The sequence below is a fragment of the Oxyura jamaicensis genome, chromosome 9 (genome assembly GCF_011077185.1).
Source record: "Oxyura jamaicensis isolate SHBP4307 breed ruddy duck chromosome 9, BPBGC_Ojam_1.0, whole genome shotgun sequence".
Lineage (NCBI taxonomy): Eukaryota > Metazoa > Chordata > Aves > Anseriformes > Anatidae > Oxyura > Oxyura jamaicensis.
Window position 1 is genome coordinate 14,566,778 of NC_048901.1, and position 13,741 is coordinate 14,580,518.

Here is a 13,741-nt window from a genome sequence, read left to right on the forward strand (position 1 = left end):
CTGAGATGGGTCCCTGTGGTGTATATATTATGGGAAGATTGTAAAAGAGCATGCCTTATTTGACTTAAAAAGCAAGGGAAAAGACAGTATGCAACAGCATTCTACAAAGACATCAAAGATAAACACTACAGAGGAATAAGGACTATCTAAACTCAAGCAAGATATTGGCACTAGGACAAAAGGGATTATACCTGCTATGAATACATTCAGTCAGGAAACTAGGAAGTGCCCAGCCATCAGAGCTCAGAGAGCCTCTCAGTGGGAATGACATAAGGAAAATAACCTAATTAGTTTTAAGAGGGAGATTAAAAAAATATGAAAGTAAACAGCAGGGGATTAGGTTTGGAAAGTGCCTTTTAGACCTGTGTTTGTGGGGGAAGACTAATCACAGAAACAATCAGGACCTGTATCTGAACAAGTTTCCATTGAAAAGCATTCCTGCAAATTAGTCTCATCAGGCTTAACTAATCACACCTTTAGTTCACAAACATCACCAGAGATTCATGCAAATACCAGATACCTGTATGTACCCCACTACAGGGCCAATACCTGGACATATTATATCAGCCTTCCTTTGCCACCAATACACTTGCCATTCCTAAGAGGGATAAGAAGCACTGTAGCTGCAATATGACAGAATAAATGAAGAGACTTTTGGGTGAGTCTAGATATCTGTGCAGGAGGTAGCATGAAAAGTGAGACTGACTGGGGTACATCTGGAAAAATAATAATATTTACAAATAGCTTAAGAAAACTTTTATCCTTTTGTAAGCCATCACTTCTGGAAGCCGGTTCACAATAATCCAAACACGATTTTAGAGGCATTTCTACATAGAAATTGGTTAAATTAGAAAAATCCAAGGAGGATTAGCTTCATTATTATCATTTAAACAATAATAATAATAAAATTTAATGAAAATTAAATTTCATTAAAACATTGATAAATGTATCTACACAGAATCCAACAGTAATACTACAATATTCACAAATGTCTCATCCCTGAACTCTAACTTCAACTGAAGTGCCAGATTAACTACAACAAGCAGTAAGAGCTCTGAGACTAGCTGCCTCAGATAAACAGGAAAAGAATTAGCAGGTGATTGTTACTTGGTTTTGTTTTACATGTTACATTGATGTGTAATAGCTAGTGTGACTTGAAGCTTTTCTATCATCATGTGTAACATCTCCAGGCCACTTTGCAAAATTAGCTCTTTCTCGTTTATACCAACTGCATTTGGCCTTCCCTTGACAGAGCATCACTCAAAAGTTATCTCCTATGAGGCAGCTGGGCTCTGATATGGTGACCTGTTACTATGTATCATCCTTCATTCTCGGGCATGAAAACCGTGATGCAGGGAATCAAAATGAATTAGTTGAGCTTAGAAAACAAAGCCAACAGTAAAACCCAACAAGATGCCAGCTTTGTAGATGCAACAATGAGGTGACCACAGGTTTTGTTCATACCCGTTTTTCACTCAGTGTGTCTGCACTCCTCTAACCACTTCTCAGAGGTAAATAGCATGCCAGAGCATACATGGCTCAGCCAAGAGGAAGCACAGAGCCACCAGCGGTGTGCCAGGCAAAGGGGTACCTAGTAGCAGCTGTGGGCCAGCAGAATGAATCATAAACTCATAGAATGGCTTGGGTTGGAAGCGACCTCAATGATCATCCAGTTTCAACCCCCCTGCCACGTGGAGGGACACCACCCACTAGAACAGGTTGCTCAGGGCCTAATCCAACCTGGCCTTGAACACTTCCAGGGATGGGGCATCCACAGCTTCTCTGGGTAACCTGTTCCAGTGCCTCACCACCCTCTTTGTGAAGAATTTCCTCTTAGCTTCTAATCTAAATTTCCCCTTTTAGTTTAAAACCATTCCCCCTCATCCTGTCATTATCTGATTGAGCAGCAATCCACGCACACAGGTCCACAAAGCAGGAAGTAAACTCTCCCTGCACCTACAGATGTGCTTTCAGACACTCAGAGCACCATGAGGAACGAAATAAACGACATTGTAGGGGCACTTTTGGACAAGATGATGTGGAGGTCTCTTGCAACCTTAATAACTCTATGACTGGGGGGCACTACAGGAGGCAGCCCCTGTGTAGGGGGTACCTTTGGTACCCACAGGGCCGAGCAGAGCCGGCCCTGTCCGAGGCAGTGCCTCCCCCCCAGGCCACCATTGCCCCCCCAGCCACCATTCCTCCCCTCAGCAGACGCTGGCTGATGACGTCACCGGGCCAGCTCGCCTCCCCCAATGGCGGGGCCCGGCGCTCCCGCTGCCTGAGGCAGCCCCAAGATGGCGGCTGCCTCGGCCGGCCGGGGGCCGAAGCTGCAGCTCGTGGAGGGGCTCCCGGTGCCGGGCGGGCCCCGCGCGGCCTCGGCGCCTCACGCAGCGCTGTTGTGGGCCCCGCCGTCCCCTCCAGCCCGCCCAAGGCTGCCCGGCCCGCCGCCTCTCCTGCCCTGCGGCCTCTGGGGGCTTCCCCGGCGTGTTACTGCCCCGGGTGTGAGGATGCAGCCGCTGCTGCACAGCCCTGGGAGGCCCCCTGAAGCAGCCCAGTGAAGGGAATAAAACGAGCCAAACACAGCAGTACGGGGCCCTGATGCTCACTGGGAGCATTGCATTGTGCTTGTGGTCCTGGCGAGCCCCCCAGCCAAGCTGGCACCTGAAGAGCGAGGCTTATTGCAGCGGTTAGTGGATATACCGCACAGAGCTGGGGTTTAGGAAACTGACGTAGCTTGGTGACCCAAGGCTGGGTGTGGTGTGGCTCAGGAGCATGAGCCTTTATAAAACGCCTCTCTTGGAAGAAAACATAATCAAGGCAGGTGATGGCAACAATTTAATTTGGCATAAACTGCCAGTTTACCTTGGGCAGCAACCTAGGAAAGTATGCCGGTAAGAAAATAATGTAAGACAAGTGGCCCTCTTGGTTGTTATTGTCCCTGAGCCTTGCAAAATGGGTAACAGCACTGAGCATCCTTCAGGGGGGAAATGAAAGACCATCCCATATGCCAGCCTGGCCTGTCTTTGGCCCTGCCTCACCCTCAGCTGGCTGCAGCCTGTGTCCTCAAGCAGGTCGGGTCACGTCCCTGAACAGCTCTCACCACGGCAGGAGGCAGGATCCTGACCGAACAACTGCTCTGCTGTTAGCCTTATTCACACCATCCCCTAGGCTATTCAAAGACAGACCCTCACTGAAGAGGTTTTTGACTTTTCTTTTCTTTTCTTTTTTTTTTTTTTTTTTTTTTCCCTGGAAAAATCCAAAGTCTATCTACAGATTTTAGTTGCCATGGAACTGCTTTGAATTAGAGGTGACTGTATGCAGACAATCTTTCTTTTACACACCTGCATATGGCTTTTGCAACATTACCCTGTAAGACAGTAAATCTTACACCATTGACACTGAATTTTTATCCTGAGATCTTCTCCTGGAAGCCTGGGGCTTGACAGCAATCTAATTCCCAATAAAGTGAGACTTTTGCAGAAGCTTATAATTGCAGACTGTATTGCTCTGAAACCTGTGCTTTCCTCCTCATCAGAACTGTCCACAGAACTGCCCCGGATCATGTTTGCTTTCACACCCCCAGGAAACTGTGGAAAACTCACTCGCTCAGCCAGGCATGTTGGACAAACTTGCTTCCTCCTGCTGGATTTTACAGCTGCAAACAAGGCTTCAAAACAAAACAAAACAAAAACAAACAAACAAACAAACAAAAACCTTACTAGCAACACCAACAGCCCTGCTCTGAACATGTGGGATGCTTCCCTGGATCTCTGCTCATTTCCTGGAGTGAAACTCAGAGACACCGGCTCAGTGCTGTCCTGAAGTGTGTGGAGGCTTTTTTTTTCTCTCTCCCCTTCTTTTCTTTTCCCTCCTTCCTTGTGTTGATTTGTGGGGCCAGAATGACTTTGATTTCAGCAAGTTTGCTGTTTATTCACGTCACAAGTTTGACAGCTTTACACCAAATCAGATTGCTGGGTTTCAGGAGAGCTCTGAGGCGTCACTGGGAGCTCCTTTAGATTAAACTCGCCTCCCCGGTCTCCCCCCTCTCCCCCTCCTTCAGAGCCATTTAAACCTCGCTGGGGCTTTAACAGAAACCTGCTCCCAAGACCTGCATTTCATTCTGCCTCTAACATGGTAAGTGCTCTTTGCATTTCTCTCGACCTGGAGGCAGAAAAGGAGCAGCTGGTCTCTTTGCCTTGGGGCTTTGCAGGAGGTTTCGTGCCCTCTCAGATGGGGAAGGAAGAGGGCTCTGCTCTACCTGCAGCAGCAGTCCCTGCTGCTCTGCCTTCCCAAGGATGAGCAGATTCCCCTCTCGAGGCTCCAGGCTCTGCCGTTGCTTTGCAGAGATTCAGATCGTGCTTATTTGAAGGAGAGAAAAGGGGTGACTCCAGAGACAACCCCCAGGCTTTACTACTGTGCAGTCTGGGACTTCTGCAGAACGGCAGGGGCAGAAAAGAGAGCAGGCAGCGCTAGCTTTGTGCAGCTGTAGACCTGAATCAAGCCCTCAAGGTGGGACGAATGAACCGGCCGAGGACAACCTGGCTCCTCTCTCCATCTTAAACCCGTTCAGGACCGTAGCATTTCCCAAAGCACCGCAGCAAACTCAACCCCGTCCCTGGCACACCTCTGCTCGGAGCCCCTCTGCCACGGGGGGCTGCGGCGGGGACGGCACCGCCGGCTGCCCAGCGGCTGAGAGCGGGGCGCTGCGGTGCCACCGGGCCGGGGGGAACGTGGGGGGGGGGGGGCCGGGTCCCCGAGCGGGCCCCCGGGGGGGGGGGGGAAGCGGGGGGGGGGGGGGGGGGGGCAGCGGTGCCCTCCCGAGCCAGGCACCTGAGAGAGCCCCAGCTGGGACAGAGGGGAGGGGGTGAGGGGGGGAATAAGCCCTTCCCCGCCGAGGAGGGACCCTCCCGGAGCGCTGGGATGCTCCTCACCGGGATGCGCCCCGCTGAGGGTCCAGAGGAGGGCTGACACCGCCTCCCCCCCGGGGCTTGCCGCAGCCGGAGGAGCAGGAGGGAGGAGAGGGGGGACCCAGCCGCCGCCCCCCCCCCCATTCCCATGACCCCTTTTCCTTCCGCAGAGCGGCAGCCGGCCGTGCCCGCAGCCGGACTTCAGCGGGGGGCCGGGCTGCTCCTGCCCCTGGCCGGCCCCCGGCGATGTTTCCAGGGAGAGCCGGGCCGCCGTCTGCGCCGCGGAGCCGCCGCTGCACGGCCAGGGCCGGCGGGAGGCTCGGCCGCCCGGTAAGTGGGGGGTGAGGGGGGCCCGGCCCCGGCAGGGAGAGCGCCGCGGCCCCGCGGTCGGAGCGGGCTAACCCCGCTCTGCTGTCGCCCAGGCCGGCTGTGCACCCCCGAGCTCGGCGGGCAGGACGAGGCGTGGCGGGGAGACCAGCTGTCCTCCCAGCTCTACAGGAACAGGCAGGTAAGGGTGTCCCCCCTCGGCACCCCGCACTTCGCTGCGCATCTTCTGGGGCTGGTTCTGGGGTGGGGAGGGGGTCTGACCCCCTTCTGGGGATTCTCTGGTCCTTGCTTGAATTATTTGTCTCCCCTATGTTGTCCCACGAAGATGGAACAGCTGTTGGGGGGTTCCCTGCTTATCTCCCCGCCTTACAGCACATTGCACGGGGGAAGTCCAGGGACTTCAGGCTCTAATGTTGCAGAGCCTCATGCTGTTAACTGAAATTACACTATGTCTGTCCTAATCCATCAGGATTACCTTCATGAGAAACGATTCCACCAGAATTACCTGCTCATATATATGGAGGATCAACCATTTTGACCAACAAGCATTGCCTTGTAATTTTCTCTTTCCTTTTTGTAAATTGCATCAAGCAACAGGACAAATTCTGAACAGTCCTAGATGAAGGAATTCCAGAGAGATCATTCTGATGAAACACGTGGAGTGATATTTTGACACATTAAAGTCAATGGAAGCTCATTTACTAATTTTAAGGTCCCTGGAATCAAATCCTAGTTCCTGACATCAGTGTACTTCATTCTCTGGCTCTACCTTAATCCTTTAAATCAGTGTTTTTCAGCCTGAGATGCTGGGTGCAGGAGATCCTGCCAATGACAATTGCATCTTCCTTCCGCATCCTATCCCCATAAATTAACAACCTCCAGCTCCTTTCTCCTTTTCTCCATCACCCAACTATAAGTCAGAATGAGAGGGACGTAAAAGGATGCTTACTGCCACTCAGGAGGAGATCTGGTAGCTACTGTCATGCCCATGACAGTTTCTGGCTGTTCATACCTGTAATTCTTTTCTATTATCCCACAGTTACAGGTGGTTAGGTGTTTTTTTGTTGTTGTTTGTTTTGTTTTCTCTCCAGAGTGATCTTTGCAAACACTTACTAAAGAATAAAACTCTAAAATGAAAACTGAACAATCTTGCCACTTAGATATACAGAAGCAAGAGGCTTGAGGGGATGGGTTGCGTTCACAAAGCAAACACCCAGTTCATCAAATCCAAGCAGCCTGTACCATAGGGCAATTGCTATTAAGTTACAGAGTCAACACCTATTCATCAGTATCTCTATTCCACAGCTTCAAGATACTTTGCTACAGAAGGAAGAGGAACTTGCTAGGTTACATGAAGAAAATAACAACCTCCGACAATACCTGAATTCTGCCCTGATTAAATGTTTAGAAGAAAAAGCCAAGGTATTGTACTCAAACCTGTTGTATAGATGTATGCAGAAGAAACACATTGAATAGATACATGCCATTAAAATATGTGGAAGGTAAGAGTGCAGACAACCTGCAGCTGAGATTTGTTTTTTAAACGTAACATCCTCTCAGGTTCTGACTGTGGAGACATTGTAGCCCATAGCATGATTAAATTTAGGTTATAAGTAGAACAAGGTAAAATTATTTGGTCTAAAACTTTTTTTTTCCAGTGACAAGTTCAGATTTTATCATATTAAAATATTTATTGAAGTTGTTTGTTTTGTCAGTTACTCCTTTGGATAAGGATTAATTTTTCCTTTTTTTTTTTTTTTTTATGCTTTGGGTGATTTTTTTTGTTTAATTTTTGTTACCTTCCTATGGTACATTCCATTCACTTACATTAGAACATTGATCTTCTCATTTTTTTCCAATTTATTAATTAGTATTATGTATATTTGTATTATAACTAGCATGTTAAAAAATATTAACATTTACTTATTTTTTGACATTTTAATTCTCTCCCAAAAGAAAATAAAAATACATTTCTTGTCAACTTGAAGACTTTTTTTAAAAAAAAAAAACTATTCTAGGCTTCCCCATGAAAACAAGTGATTATTTGTTCAGCTCTTTGGATTGGGCATGAGGTAAAAAGGCTTACAAAAAAATAGGGGCCTTTCCTTTTACATCCTATTCCCAGCTGACAATGTGGCACATCCATCCCTCCGCCATGCCAAGACCTGGCTCCTGGTAGTAGAAGAGGTCTCCTTCATTGGGCCTAGCAAGGAGACGTGGCCACCCCTCGATGCTATATGGAGGAGAGTCCAGTGTGACACTGTCATGGGAGGTGGCCAAGCAGCGAGTTCATGACATGGTAGGGACCTTCCTTTTTATTCCTGCCTTTCTTTGACCATCCCCGGGGGCCAGAAGGGACTTCTTCCTGGCAGCCGAGGTGGATGAAAGAGCTCAGAGTCGTGGAGGCTGCAGCTCCAAGTGCTCCCTGGCCGCGATTGCACCTGCCCCAGCATGACTTACCTCAGCATCCTCCCTCTTTGTCAGGCTGCCACATTCCCCCCCAATACCCCACTCACCTGCCAAATGCTGCTGGCAGCACCAGCACGGAGAAGTGCAGCACAGCCAGACGGGAGCTCTCATTTCACGCCTTACTGAGTGAGAATGCAATCAAAACACAGGCCTTATTGACATTGTCAAATTCTTCTCTTTCAGGGACTCGGTTGTTTCAGAGGCTGTAAGGACAAAATAATTAGTCATATTCCATATGCTTAAGGAGTCCAAAAAGAGCACAGAGTGGAAATAAAAATATTTTTATAAGGACAGTAGTAACTGCTTTGCCCATCTAAAATCTGGTATCAGAAATGTTACTTGCTGGTAACTAAATAATTGATCTTTAATCTTCCTTTTTTTTTTTTTTTTCTTTTTAAAATAGAAAGTGCTATCCTGCCATGGCCAAAAAAACTCTGCTATTTTCAAAAACACCAAAAGGAGATTAAAAGAGGACTACTGCTTTACTCCTCAAGAAACTCCTCACGCTTCCAAAGCCAGAAGGAACCTCTTTAATGAATTCACTGCCTGTGAAGAGCAAGCCAGTCCTGCTGTGGACAGCTGGGTCTTGCAGACCTTAGGACTGAAAGATGTTGACACCATCGATGAATCTTCAGCTAACTACAGTGCCCTGTCCTCAGACCTTGGAAAAGATTCATACTGCCTGAGCCCTGATGAAGCAATAGACTATGGCCACAGCGAAGGAGGAACAGCAGCATATAGCTACAGCCACATGCCTCCACCTGACAGCAGTGTCCATCCATGCAGCACGGACTCTACCTTCCTTCCCCAGTTTCCTTCAACACCCTGTGTCTCTTCACCAGTGCCAAGTGTTTCCTCCCTCCCAGCCTATGGGTTGCCATATTTGACTAATGACTTGTCACCTAACAGGACAGAAGTAGCCTTCACAACATCTCTAAGTCCTCACTGCAATGTGAGAACACACACCTTCCACCAAGGACAAGCTTTTGTGCGCAGAGAAGATAATGGAGGATGGAGATTCACCTGGGTGCCCAAGCAGGCTGAATAAGGCACCTGCATCAAGGGTCAGCTAGAGGGGATGTAAGAGACATATACTTCACCCTGTGCTCAAGACAAGTTCAGGCATCAGAAACAAGCCTGTTATATGCTACCCTGCTACCCACCTATTCGTCATTCCCTTCCAGGTTTTCACTGGTGTGGCTCCAGATTGCACTGAGACAGGTATCTGCCCCAGGACAGGTCTTTAGATTGGACCTAATTCCCTTGTGCCTGTGTTGAGATACCTACTTTTTCTTACATCGTGGTTTCTCTGTCATCAACTATTCCTTCTTAACTGGTGTCTTCTAGACTGAACTACTTTCAGCATTGATGGTCATTCCCACATGCATCAAACTGGAAGGGATTTAGGGAATACAGTTTGGAAATAACACCTCACTCCAACATCCACAGATGACAAAGGTGGCATAGGCTGAGGGTCAGCAGTGATTTGGGTCTCTCTCAGCTATGTAGATTGCCTTGGATTAAGGCAAGCACTCTATTTGTTAACGTGTTACACTAGGTTGTCCTACCTGCAGTCACTTGGTGCTGTCTTTTTTTTTTAATATAATGATTCAAAAAACAGGACTTGCTTCTGTCGCCTAAAGGCTATTTAATTACAAGTGATTCAGCAAATTTAAGAGATTTTCTTCTGCTGTGATTAAAAGACTGATGTGTTTTCTGCATTATGTTTTAAAGGTATTTTATCTGTTGGGAGTTAAAACAGAGCCCTGTATCTCACCAACTTTAGCTACAGAACAGGAACTAGGTTTGAAGATGCTGTGCAGTAATGACACTGCCATCTCCAGCCAAGGCCCTGACTTGACATATTAGTGGCAGGCATTTTCTCAGCTGTGGCTGAAGTACACTCAGAGCACTTCTTTCCTCTGCAAAGCTTGCATTCCCTTCAGCTGCAGGATCCCACTAGTCTTCTGATCAGTTTTCATCCCTGTCCACTGGCCTGATAATGGATGTTTTTATAGAAGGAAGCCACTCCTGCCTTCAGAAGTGGTTTCTGTTGGTTCCATTGGGCTGTTTTGCACTTGTGAAAGTGGAGATGTTTCTAGGGAACAACTTCTTGACCTTTTTGTCTTGATCTTTGAGATCATGCAGATATTTACCTGCAGTCAACATCAGCCCAGAATCAGGGCTGCTTCCTCCTCCCCCCATACCCTTCCTGCTTCCTATGGGAAACACTTAAGTTTCTCCTGGTTTGGGGAGGCAGTATCACTTAGTGATTAGGGAGTGTTTGGGAACGACCTTCAACACCATCTCTTGCCTCTCCGCATCTGTCAGGCAGTGGTGACCTGAAGCTAAGACCGTGACTGCCTTGAGAATGCTTTAAAATGCCTGGTGAGGAGGTGCTCCAGCACTGCCCAGGGCTGTTGGTAACACTACTAATGACATGAAGTCAACTGACCTGAAGTAAGCTCACTGGTGATGTTTGTCTTACATTTGTTTTCTGCTTTATAGTAATTTAATGCCTAAATATTGGAAGTGAAGGGAATGATTTGGTTATTCTGGCTTTCAGAATGGCCCCAGTGACATTGAAGAAGTACTTTCATAAGTAAAAATAATCATATGTGAGGATTTCCTTCCAATGGGCTTATTTTTCTATAGAAAGCTAGGTATTTTATTTTTTAAAGGATAAAAGTGTCTCCCAGACAGCCTCTTGTGCCTTAGAATTGCATTATTTGGATTTCTCCATGGGGAGCAGTAGTGATTTCCCAGAATCCTTTTAAATAAATGACTGTATTTCTGTGTAGTTACTCTAAAGTCATAGAGCAGACTTCCAGAATAGGCTATTTGAAAGCACTGATTATAGGCACTATTGCACTGGATTAAAAAACAATGCACATGAAATAAATACAAGATTATTTTTTTTCTGGAGTTTTGTTGTAGTCTGTGAAAGCGTGGCCAGCTGATAAAGGCTGGTCAGACAAGACCACTGATCTATAGCACTTTTCTGCTTTTCAGTGAAAGTATATTAAAAAACTGTCCTACAAACAGTTTATTATTTTTTTTCAAGGCATTTTTCTACCAATAGACTTTAGATCTACTATATAATGTGGCACTGAAGAAAATAACTGTATTCACTGGAGTTTTTATTGGTGCATATAATAGTGCAGAAAAAATCTGCCTTTAAGTGATGGGAAGCCCTGGTATTTGTGGTCATATGGGATGAACAACATGCAGACAAATAGACCGTGTGGCCAGAACATTATATGCAGCACAGTTGTAGATAGCACATCTTTCAAAGAAGCTGTAAAACTTAAGTAGAGAAAGATCTCTGAATTCTAATGGTGCTGAATAATATTGCTTATGTTTTTCAATGATACGGAGTCAGCAGCAGTAACAAATACAATATTTGCTGACAGATCAAATAATAAATTGTATTTTGTTTTCTCTAAGGAGAGAAAATCTTTCCCCATTTGACATTTGCTTTCCACATCTTTAGATCAATTCATTTGAAAATTTCTTTGCAGAGAACAGCACAAAGCAGTCAGATCTTTGGTACAATTCCAAGTAGGGTTTCAGCAGAACTGAAACAGTGCTCAAATCTTTGCAGCATTTTGTAAGAGGATGACTGGCCCCCTTGTCTCATAGCAAATAAATTATAGATGTAACTGAATAGTTCAATGAATACTTCACCTAAACGTATCTTCCTCTTGCTGCGGGCTCCTGAGTTTTGCTCAGCACAAAAATATGGAGTCCTGTGGCAGGGATTTGTGTTAAGTCCCATAGTGCTGATCCTGACTTGCAAACAAAAAATTACATTTCTAGTTTAAAAAACTGTGAGAAAATATATCTGCTGTCTGCTCCATGTGAACAATGCTGCTGAATGCCATAGCACAATGAGCACACTGGAAAGGAAATTCACCAAATAACTAAAGGTGATTTTTTTCCACCAACACCATCATTTGAACAAGTATTTCCTTAGCTATCACTAAGAACAATGCAAACAAGACTATTTGAGCACCAGTGCACAATAAACAAGCCAATGTGAGGACTGAGGCTCTTCTGAATTTCTGTTTCTCTATAAAAAGCAAGAAGCTCTGGATTCTGATATGGCCTCTGGTATGCTACTTCATTTCTGTGCTTTGACTTCTACTAGTTCCACCACCGGACCAATTCACAGCAATTTACAAGAAAACATAATACTGCTGCTGCAAACTGTGTGATGTTCCCTCTTGCCCAGGAGCAGCTCCAGATATGTACCTCTGGCACAGGGAGGCATGACTTGAATGGCCCAGGGGCACTGGGAAGTTCTTTGGGCAGTGGGAATTTCATTGTCTGTAAATACCCATTTTGTATTAATATCTGTTTTATTTTTTATTTGAAGTTTTTTCTTTGTGAATGGAACACATGCAGCCGCACACTTTAAAAACAACCCATGTTTCTAGAATGTATGCTATTAGAAACAGAAGTTAATTTAACACTTCATGTTTGATTTTTGTGATTGAGAGTCTATGATTATACATAAACATCAATTTTACCTGTGTAATTAAGTTTAAGTTATGTCTAATAAAACTTGAAATAACATCTAATTGATGCAAATCTGCCCACAACCATACTTAAGCATCTATTAAACAACCATTGTTCACACTGCACAGCATAACACCTAGCACCTACATGCCTCTTCAGAGGACTGAGGGAGATCTTTATTTCCTGCAAACATGGGTGTTGACACAAGCAGGTGCAGCTTGTGAGCATGTTATAACAGAACTAAAGATGCAATAGCCACAGGTATGCCACTTCAGTCAGGACTTGCACAATGCCTTTCAGTGATCCGTTATTGTTTTCACTAATAGATTCCACACTACAGAATGACTAGGACCGAGAGAAGTACTGTGCTTTTTGTTTGTTATTTTTGCAGCAAACTCAATAGACCTGCACCTTCTTTCTTAGTCAGCTGAGCATCATGATAGTATTCTGCATACTCCTTATTTTGACTCTGAATTGACAAACTGTAAAGCGGTACCGAGGTGCCATATAGAGAGACCAAAGATGAGAGAAAAGCATGAGTAAAGAATGCAAGCCTCTGTTTAGTCAGCTATACTCAACACCAAAAGTAAAACTGTTATTTATTAACTTGCCTATCTGCCTGGGAGAAGGTTTAGGAGTGACAAGACACCAGCTAGGACCAGCGAGATTGATTTTTCATTGGAAAGCGAGATATTTTTTTTATTGCTCCTGAGATTAAAAAAAAAAATCTTCTGCTTTAAACTCTTCTGTCCTCTAGAAGCCACTGTTAACTAGCAGATGATTCACAAACATCCTGGCTTGTTGCCAGGTGGGTGACACCCTGTCACAGAGAGCGCAGTCTATAAATAATTTGTAGAATGAGTTGTGATTCACCTAAAATGCCATCTTTCCAGTCATTCCTCTGGTTCATTAGTTGTGCATCACTGAGTTATTTCAAGGCAAAATATTTACATGCACCACAGCCCAAGGAAATCAGCATAATAGGGGAGTGCGAGCAGCAAAGTATAAAAATCATCAGGGGCACGAACATCTGGGAGGTCTGCATATTTTGCGATTTAGTCAGAATCCCCACTCAAGTAGCAGCTGCAACACTAGTGTGGTTAGCTGAAACTCCCAGGTACCTCTTCAGAAGCCTATTAGCCAAAAAACACACTCTTCGTTTATAAACGCAATGTATGCACGGCTAACATCTTCCAACAGTGTCACCACCACCGTGTTCCCTGTTAATGATCGCAGAAGAAAGGGTCAAAAAAAAACTGGACCGCGGGCGCTTTTCGACATTTCCAGGCTGCTGAACGTGCTCCTGGATGAGGAGCAGGGCAGGCCAGGAGCCCCACCAGCCCGGGGAGGCCGGGCAGGCCAGGCCGCAGCCGGCACTCCGAAGGCCGCCGCAGCAGCGAGGCGCTCCCGGGGCCCGGCCGGGGCCGCCGGCTCTGGCCATGGTGCTGAAATGGCGGCGCGGCGGAGCCCGCGCAAGGCCCCGCGCAAGGCCCCGCGCAAGGCCCCGCGCAAGG

The 13,741-nt window shown here is 46.2% G+C and overlaps 1 protein-coding gene across 1 annotated transcript; it reads left to right on the plus strand.

Annotated features, from left to right (window-relative positions):
• Window positions 1-2,888: 2,888 nt before the first annotated feature.
• On the plus strand, window positions 2,889-10,855 carry GMNC (geminin coiled-coil domain containing). Its single transcript, XM_035334788.1, has 7 exons — window positions 2,889-2,894; window positions 4,477-4,512; window positions 5,081-5,240; window positions 5,333-5,418; window positions 6,543-6,659; window positions 8,110-9,714; window positions 10,844-10,855. The coding sequence occupies exons 1-6, from the start codon at window positions 2,889-2,891 to the stop codon at window positions 8,752-8,754; spliced, it is 1,050 nt and encodes a 349-aa protein (XP_035190679.1). The 3' UTR covers window positions 8,755-9,714; window positions 10,844-10,855.
• The last annotated feature ends 2,886 nt before the right edge of the window (window positions 10,856-13,741 follow it).